The 9,064-nt window shown below is 35.7% G+C and overlaps 1 protein-coding gene across 4 annotated transcripts in view; it reads left to right on the top strand.

Moving 5' to 3' along the window:
• LOC108235149 (deoxynucleoside triphosphate triphosphohydrolase SAMHD1) overlaps positions 1-8,693 on the top strand; it is a 13,896-nt gene extending 5,203 nt beyond the window's left edge. For 3 of the 4 annotated variants that reach the window (XM_037977046.1, XM_017414971.3, XM_037977047.1), the window contains 13 exons: positions 647-807; positions 968-1,083; positions 1,606-1,676; positions 4,503-4,643; positions 5,295-5,395; positions 5,491-5,599; positions 5,704-5,795; positions 5,889-6,004; positions 6,251-6,477; positions 6,823-6,897; positions 7,239-7,340; positions 7,503-7,643; positions 8,121-8,693. In XM_037977046.1, coding sequence (XP_037832974.1) covers positions 647-807; positions 968-1,083; positions 1,606-1,676; positions 4,503-4,643; positions 5,295-5,395; positions 5,491-5,599; positions 5,704-5,795; positions 5,889-6,004; positions 6,251-6,477; positions 6,823-6,897; positions 7,239-7,340; positions 7,503-7,640 — 1,449 coding nt within the window. In that variant the 3' untranslated portion in view covers positions 7,641-7,643; positions 8,121-8,693. The remainder of the gene's footprint in view (positions 1-646; positions 808-967; positions 1,084-1,605; positions 1,677-4,502; positions 4,644-5,294; positions 5,396-5,490; positions 5,600-5,703; positions 5,796-5,888; positions 6,005-6,250; positions 6,478-6,822; positions 6,898-7,238; positions 7,341-7,502; positions 7,644-8,120) is intronic. The other variant, XM_017414972.3, reaches the window with a different exon arrangement.
• The last annotated feature ends 371 nt before the right edge of the window (positions 8,694-9,064 follow it).

Genomic DNA, 9,064 nt, shown 5'->3' with positions numbered 1-9,064 from the left:
ATCCCCACCCCCAGATGTGCTGTTGATGTGTGTTGTTACACAGTGCCATTAAAAGGAGAGACGAGGGAGTGAAGGAGCTGAATTTCCTCCACTCCAGCTCAATCCAAACCTAGTGTCTAAGTGTAATCGCTGTAGGTGGGCACAGGCATAAGAGGCGAGAGTGTGTGTTCGCCTCCCATGGCCATAGTGCCACCTATATGTGAGTGTCATGAAGATGTTACTAGTGGATGTCTAAGGTGTATATAAAATTGGGCCCCAGGCGGCCGCAAACAACAGTGGTGTAAAATCTTTGCAGCAAACACATCTGAGACCCAAAACCTAAATGTATGAGACATGGTAAATCTACTGATGAACAAGGTGACCTGTACCGCCCTAGAACTGCAGATAAGTCAAAAACTGGGAACAAATCACAAAAAAGTTTAAAATTTCATTTCAAAATGTCAAAACAGTTGAAAAAAACAGAACAAAACAATATATGGCAAGCTGAGTATTTAACTAATTCTCATTGTTTTTTAGGGGGAACTACTTTGTGGGGCGGATGTTGTTTTTTTAGGTGGTGCACCGGCCACACCTGTCCTGATGTTTTAATGGTTTCACCCTGATCTTTTTCACTTTGGTCCTTTAACACCTGTTTGTTTGCTGTCAGGTGTTCAACGACCCGATCCACGGTCACGTGGAGCTACACCCCCTCCTCGTCAGATTTATCGACACGCCTCAGTTTCAGAGACTTCGAAACATCAAGCAGCTCGGAGGGAAGTACTTTGTTTACCCTGGAGCGTCCCACAGCCGCTTTGAGCACAGCATTGGGTACATTATTAGAAACAAATACAATTAAAAAATAGGTATATTTTTGAAAAAGTATTTATTTCAGGGCTGTTTTGCAACAGTATTTTATTTCAAGCTATATTTTGAAGTTTATCTCAGATTGTTTTTTATTTCCTCTCTTGTCTGTTGTCTGCTGATACAGGGTGGCGTTCTTGGCTGGACAACTTGTCCAACATCTGAAGGAGAAGCAGCCAGAGTTAGATATAACTGAGAGGGACGTCCTGTGTGTGCAGATCGCAGGACTCTGTCATGATCTGGGTGGGTGGTGCCCTGAAAACAGCTGTTTCATGTGATACATGAGGGTAGCAGCTTTCTGAGTTATCTGAAAGCTTTTAGAGAAGATTTTCTGCTTTAGCTTAACATCAGCTCTCTTAAAGAAAATAAAGCAATGTTACATCATACAGTTTGGCAGCTGCTGGTCTTCCTCTCTGTCAGCTCAGAAGTAACATAATTAATCAGCAGTCTGACACAACAAACTACATAACTGAGGAGAAACTGCAGTTTCTGTTAAAATAATTTCATGTTGTTGAAGAAAACTAAAGTAAAATTGTTGATATTGAAGTGAAAAAAGATTTTAAAGCTAGAAATCGACTTTACTTCCATATTGGTTCCCAAAGTTTGTCTGAAGGGGTTTGGTTTTAATCTTTTAGGTTTTTAGTGTAAAAATTAAAGTGAAAGTATTGATCATCTGCTTTCAGAATAGAATAGATATTTTAAGATATTATTAAGTATTTTATAATGAACTTTAAACCCCTTACCTTTGTTTTCCTCCCCTTTCAGGTCATGGACCATTTTCTCATTTGTTTGATGCCAAGTTTATACCCAAAGCATGTCAAAGAGATACCTGGAAGGTAAGAAGCTTATTTAACATTTTCTGTCATGATCCTGCACTGACAGTTTTAAAAAATGTCTTAAGATGTTTCTTTTTAGTCAAATTTTTGTTTCACTTTCTTAGATGTTTATTTTAATCTCTCTCTAACTGCATATTATGAAAAGGGCATTATAAACAAAATGTATTATTATTATTATTATTATTATTATTATTATTATTATTATTATTATTATTATTATTATTATTATTATTATTATTATTATTATTGTTATTGTTATTGTTATTATTATTATTGTTGTTGTTGTTGTTGTTGTTGTTAATATTATTATTAGTATTATTATTGTTATTCACGAAAAAATATATCAAATATAGTCATATATTGAGTATCATTTGTTTCCCATAAAACTTGAAGAAAAATTATAAAGAACAACAAAAGGAAAGGACATGCAGTGTTCCTTCATACTGACATTAACCATAAGTAAATTAGGTGAGTTTAGGATACTGTACTAGTCACAGGTTTGGACCCATTCATGTTTAACTCATATGTACAAATGCAAACCTTTGTTGTGTGTGTGTATATATATATACACACATAAGTTTAAACTGCGTAAATTGGAGGCCAAATTACCTTCAGAGAGTAGGGCAGGTCCTGAAGAGCCAGCTGATTGGTTAGAACAAAGTCCAAGCCATCAACACATAGGCGGTGCCAGTTATCAGATACCCTGCTGCTATAATAACCTGGCCAAATGAGGAGATAGAAGACACTGACACCAAGACACGAAAGCCCCTCACAATGCACAGAGGGTTTCACCCTGAGACTACACTAAGATAAAGGAGGCAGAGGACTAGTGAGCATCAGAGCCACGATACAGGATGAAACAACCAAGATCCTGGAGTACATCAGGAAGAAAGCCTCCAATGATGATCTGCTGAGTGAATGTCTCACACAGCAGAAACCCAGTGTGGAAGAGGAGAAAGAGGAACCATCATGGAAAGATAAGCCCCTGCATGACATGTACCACTGGCAGATTGAGGAAGTGACTGATATCAACAAATCATACCAGTGGCTAGAGAGGGCTGGACTGAAGGACAGCACAGAGGCACTAATCATGACAGCACAAGAGCTATAGAGGCTGGGGTTTATCATAGGTGGTAAATAAATGAAGTTTCTCAAGGCATAATTGCTTTTAAATAAATAATGCAAACCTACATGTTTTTTTTAGTTGTTGAGGAGTATTTCTTTACTAAACCTCAGATAAGAGTAATCCAAAGACACATTAAACTGCAATCAAACACCTTTTATTATCCAGTACCAGAGAGAGAATCACATTCAAGCTACAAGCTTCTGCACAACCGTCGTCTTTAAAACGAAGAGCTGTTTGTTCATTTCCACATACATGGGTGTAACCAAGATCATTAGCTCCTGTTTATCTTACATAAAAAGGTTTAAAACATCACATGGCTAAAGGTCTGTCCTGCCTTGGCTGTGCTGTGGACACAGTGACAGGATAAGTGCCTCTTCTTCACTCTGCAGGAGTCACAGCTAAACACACATACAGCAAATAATTTTATTAAAACAAATAAAATGAAATAAAGCGTCCTTACGTAATAGTCTGAAAGGTTTAATGTGTTACATACATATGGTACAATATAATATATTATCTGTTTAGTCACAGATACTGAGTACATAGCAGAAAAAAACTCAAACTCAACAAGTTTTCTTTTTTCTTTAGGCAATTCTGTTCATAAAGCTTCAAAAGTGCACCTCAAACTGTATAATGCAGCAACATGAAGCCCCATAGTGTAAGATCTTCTTTAATAGATCCATGGCAATAGGAAACTAAAATGTTAAAGACATGGAAACATGCTGAGTTATTAATTGACACATGAAAATATACAGCTGCCATCTTATTCTCAAACCCTCCAGTAAGATAAAACACTTGGAGAAATCTTTAAAGGTGGTCGTATTCTAAGGCTTGGATTTCTTTACTGCAAAGACATTTTACATGAAAGAAATAAAATATGACCTGACAGATAAACTTTAAATGTATCTTGTTAATACTGCAGTAAATCTTTTTATTGTGATGAGAAATCTAAGCAAAATTAAAATATTTACTCTTGGTAACTCCTCCTTCAGTACATACGTGTGATGACTCTTACCTCAAAACAACTTCAGTTCTCATCTCGTGCACCTGGTAGTTTTGGTTTAAGGTGCTGTTTCCGCTGCGTCATCAGCTTTTGTTTTATTAGTTAAAGTCTTATTTATTTATTTAGACTTATTTTATCAAATAAAATTGACATTGTTAACATTTCCTGCTTTGTTTAAAAATTTGGCTTCTCAGAAATGCAACCAATCAATCCATGGAAATGATCTAAATTACATTGCTGTCATAATTGGTCACACCATAAATCATTAAAATAGGCAGTGATACCTGTGATAATTCTAAGGCTGTTCATTTCAGCTTTAAAGACTATAATTTTTATTATTCCAGCACTTTAAGCTACTGAAATTAGCTAAATATTTGACATGTTGAACATTTTACCCCTTTTAAATTATTTAGTAAATACATATTTCTAAAGTGTTTAATTTATAGGAGCTTTTTCTCCTTACGTGGTTCAAGTTAGCACAAAGCAATCAACATCAGTTCCTTAATAATAAAACACCAATAAGAACTACTAAACACACAGTCATTGTGTCATTTATGACTACATGTTGGCTGTTTATTTAAGATCTCTGTCACGTCTGAAATAAACTCTTCCTGTTTCAGTCAGGAGTCAGTGAACTTTCATTTTAAAATTATGATCATGCCTGTTCTTATGATGAATACATTTGTGCGTCTTGCAGCATGAGACGGGCTCTCTTATGATGTTTGACCACCTGGTGGTGGAAAATGAGCTGCAGTCTGTCATGGAGGAGCACGGCCTGGTGTGGCCAGAAGACCGTAACTTTATTGAGGCGCTAATTCACAAACAACATGGCGACCAGGTAGGTCACAGACAAAAATTATACCTCTGTGAAGCTTGTATCATCCTCAGACGGGTCATTAATAAAGCAAAAGTAGCAGACAAAAAAAAATAAAACCTGTTGCATTTATTCCAAAACGTTCTCAAGAACGTTTACAAGCTAAAAATTACTACAAACATAAATTTTTCCTGCATAAATCATTTTAACAATTAAAGGATTATTACATGTTGGTAACAAAAAATTAGGCATTCTAATCTAACAGCTGCAGTTGTAACTAATATGGTTTGATGTATTCTTTGATACTAACGAGCTTCACTTCATTGATGCTTGAAGGTAATGATCTGCTGAGTGACATTCATCACGTTGCTGATTCTGCCAATTTAATCTCTCTTGAAGAAAAGCATGGTCTTTGTATATATATATATATATATATATATATCATTTTGAATTTAGCAACAATTTGAACTATAAATTATGTCTATGTTGTGTATAACCAAGGGCTGCAGTTTTCTCTGCAGAAAATTTTCAAAATATTTTTAAAATGAAACTGAAAGCCCTGACTTGGTTTACAGAGTGTTTGTTTGAGTTGAACATTCTGAGGATGCTTAATAATCAAAAATAATCAAACCTGTGTTGAAAAGTTATTTTTACTGCTGCTGTCTGTTTCTGTAGAAGCCAGACGGAGGCCGCACTGCGAACAAGCCCTTCCTGTATGAGATTGTCGCCAATAAAAGGAACGGCATTGATGTGGATAAGTGGGACTACTTTGCCAGGTGTTTTTTCCCATTTTGTTCTGTTCATAAAGTACCAATTTTGTATTACACTTAACTCATTTGTCCTCACTATGGTCACCTCTGTTGTTTCTCAGGGACTGCCACCACCTCGGCATCCAAAACAACTTTGATTATCGCCGCACCCTAAAGTTTGCCAGAGTGTGTGAGGTTGATGGGCAGAAGCAGATCTGCTTTAGAGACAAGGTGCTGATTTAGTTGTTATCCTTTTCCCCTGAAATCTTACAGTGTAAAAACTGGTCACTAAGACGAATTGAGTCTTTGGGGTTTTTTTGTTGTTTTTTTAATAGGAGGAGGGCAACCTGTATGACATGTTCCACACAAGGTACCGCCTCCACCAAAGAGCCTACCAGCACAAAGTGGGCAACATCATTGAGACCATGTAAGTCTCTCATCGCTGCTGCTGTTCAGGTTTACATTAATGTTCCAGAGAGTTCCTCAGAACAACACTGATATGTTGGACCTGTTTCTCCAGGATCACAGATGCCTTTTTAAAAGCTAATGAACACATCCAGATCGAAGGCTCCGGAGGGAAGAAGTTCACTCTCTCTGAAGCCATACATGATAGGGTTGCCTACACCAAGCTGACAGGTCAGTAAACACACAATACATGTACACGACTTGAAATTTGAAATAACTTAAAATTGTACGAAATAGTGCAATTTGTAAGATAATGAAAATTTTTGAGTTTGTTTGTTAGTAGTAAAGTTCTGTAATGGGATAGTGTACACAAACTGTGCAATGTAAATAAGTTTACCCTTATCCTTCATACTAAACATAACAAATAGTCAGAATCATTTCTTCTATTTGTTGAATCTGTTTCTTTTTGCCTTCTAGATAATATATTTGAAGTCATCCTGAACTCTTCAGAGGATGGGCGTTACCCTCCTGTGACCTTCAGGCCAAAACGAGCTGAAGGTTCAGGGACTTCTCCACCTCCCCCAAATGACGAGGACTTCAGCGGGGTTAAAGAAGCAAGAGAGATCCTGCAGAAGATACTGAAACGTGACCTCTACAGGTTTCTGGGTCAAGTTCAGCCAGGCGACGTCTTGAAAGACATCACGGTTTGTGTTTGTTTTAAAATCATCCTCTGTAACTGGTTAAAAAAATCATCTTACAAATTTGGTTCTAGGAAAAGTAAAATTCTTTTTCTCAAGAATTGGCCTCACAATTTGAAAAGACAAAAGAGGTTAATGTTGAACAGACTTTCTGCCTAAATCATCTGAACAAATAAAGAATTGTAATATTTTGGCAACCAATATTTAGGCGTTCTTCTAATCTAACAGCTGCAGTTGTAACTAATATTTTCTGATGCTAATGAGCTTCAGTTCATTGATGCTCAAAAAGAACAATCTGCTGAGAAACATTACATCACATTTTTGATTCTGACAGTTTATTCTCTCTACAAGGAAAAGACTGGAGAATTGAAGAGAGAGCTGGCTGAAGCTGCAGTTGAACTGAATGCTGATGACTTTGAAATTGATGTAAGTTATTTAATACTTCTTGATCTTATCCAATTAAATTATAGATAGATGGATGCAGGGGTGCAGATGGGATTTTTGGGAGACCAGTCTGTCAGCAAATGATTTCAACAGAATTAGTGTTTCTTCTTTTTATTTGGGATTGTTAAATTTGTGTACCACTGAAACACAACATTAGTCTTCAAACAAGCACTGGGCTCTCTATGCACACTTAAATGTAAATTAATGGAACATTATTTATGGGTTTTACCAGCGATGTTAATTATGTGGGTGAGGATGGATCGGAGTCACCATAAATCTGGAGGGGGTCATTTTTACATCTAAAACATTTATTTTTCTCTCAGGTAGTCAACATTGACTATGGGAAAAAAGAAGAAAATCCCATTGACTATGTACGTTTCTTCCATAAGGATGACCCAACCATAGCTGTAAAATCAAACAAAGAGGTCAGAATCAAAGCCAAGTTTGCAGAAATTGTACAATTATGTGTTTGATCTTTCATACTGAACATCTTTCCTGTTCTTCTAAATGTATTTCATTTGCATTTTTTGTCTCTATCTGTAATTTATGGTTCAAAATAAACTAATGGAAGTTGTCCTTCTCTTCAGGGATCTAAACTTCTTCCAGCTAAGTTTGCTGAGCAGCAGATCAGGGTCTACTGCAAAAAGAAAGATGAAGACAGTCAAAACGTTGCCAAAGAGGCCTGTAAGCGGTGGAGCGATAGAAATGGATTCTCATGGCAGTAATAGGTGGTCATTTTTAGCTGCTTTAAACCTGCTTTGATACTGTATGTGTCTTCATAAGAATATATTTACTTTGTGTACAGCTGTGATAACAATATGAAAGATTTTCTTCTTTACATATTTCTTTTTAGCTGCAGCTAAATTCAAAACATTAAACATTATTTTTCACTTCCTCAGTTTAAGTAAGTTTCTCAAACAACAGATTTAATAATAAGATAAGAGTCACAATGTGTCAGTGCTGCATTCATGTCTGTTTCTTGCTGCACAAACGGGGGGAAATAAAAGAACTTACTGGATATTTTAAAAAGATATAAGCAATCTTTCTTCCATCATGGTGAGAAAACTGGACACAAAGTTCATACAGTGTTTTTGGTTCAGCTCACAGATTCAGGTTAACATTTACTTTAGGCTTCATTGCATATTTCTGCACTTCCTGTGAGACAAGTGGCAAAACAAGCTTCTGATTTCTCTGTTTACACACAGGATGAAGACAAAGAACCCCAGACTTCAGCTGGAGGTAGATGAAAGTGATGATGAAGAGACAAAGAAGGACAAAAAGCAGAGAAATAGCAGCTTTTTGTTGACCAGAAAGAAACAGAAAATATGATTAAGTAGAAAAAAAGGATTCTATGAAGTAATTGTGTTTGCTCAACAATTAGAGATTTAAATAAATTCATATATTTTAATATGGGTTAAACTATTTTTCCTGGACTTTATTTTAGGTTTACTGAGAAATCAAGAATTGTGGCTTTTGTGCTTTTGTGCTTTTTAACAATATGACAATTATAAAATTTACTTTTTACAGCTGGGAAATTCTAGAGGAACTTTTCTTTATTTTAATAAATTAGAGTGTATTTTAAAACAAGAGTTCATTGCATTTAAAGGGTTTTTACTTTATAAATTATAGGGGTTTGGATAGCTCCCTTTTTAGTTATTTTCATTTGGTCCTTGGGTTTATTGTGTTTGGTGCTTCATTTACTGCTCATTAAGTAAATCACTGCCTCATCGAAGCTTTGTTTGATTGTTAAAAAATGAAATAAAAACTTTCTGAAAGTGCTTAACTGTGTGAATGTAATAAAAGTCTGAGAAGATTCTATTAAAATAAACTCTGCCGGCTTTGACTTTGTTTAACTCTCATGTGATCCTAAAGACAAGTTTACAATATTTAGTTCAGCAGATCTTATAAATTCAGGGCTGTCGCTAAAAGATGTTGTTCTGTCAACACTAAAAGCTCCAGATGTATATTTAAATATTACAATAACAGAATAATCAGGAACACATAGATAAAAGTGAGACAGTGATGTTTTTCATTTTTTGCAAACTGAAACATATTAAATAATAAACAGATAAAGCTTTAAAACTTGAATAAACATGTTGGATCATAAAACGATCTGACTGTAGTGTATAATTTGTGTCTGAACCTGTTA

Source organism: Kryptolebias marmoratus, linkage group LG8, assembly GCF_001649575.2.
Source record: "Kryptolebias marmoratus isolate JLee-2015 linkage group LG8, ASM164957v2, whole genome shotgun sequence".
Taxonomy (NCBI): Eukaryota; Metazoa; Chordata; class Actinopteri; order Cyprinodontiformes; family Rivulidae; genus Kryptolebias; species Kryptolebias marmoratus.
The sequence above is the reverse complement of the archived record's forward strand: the minus strand, read 5'-3'. Positions and strand labels throughout refer to the sequence as shown.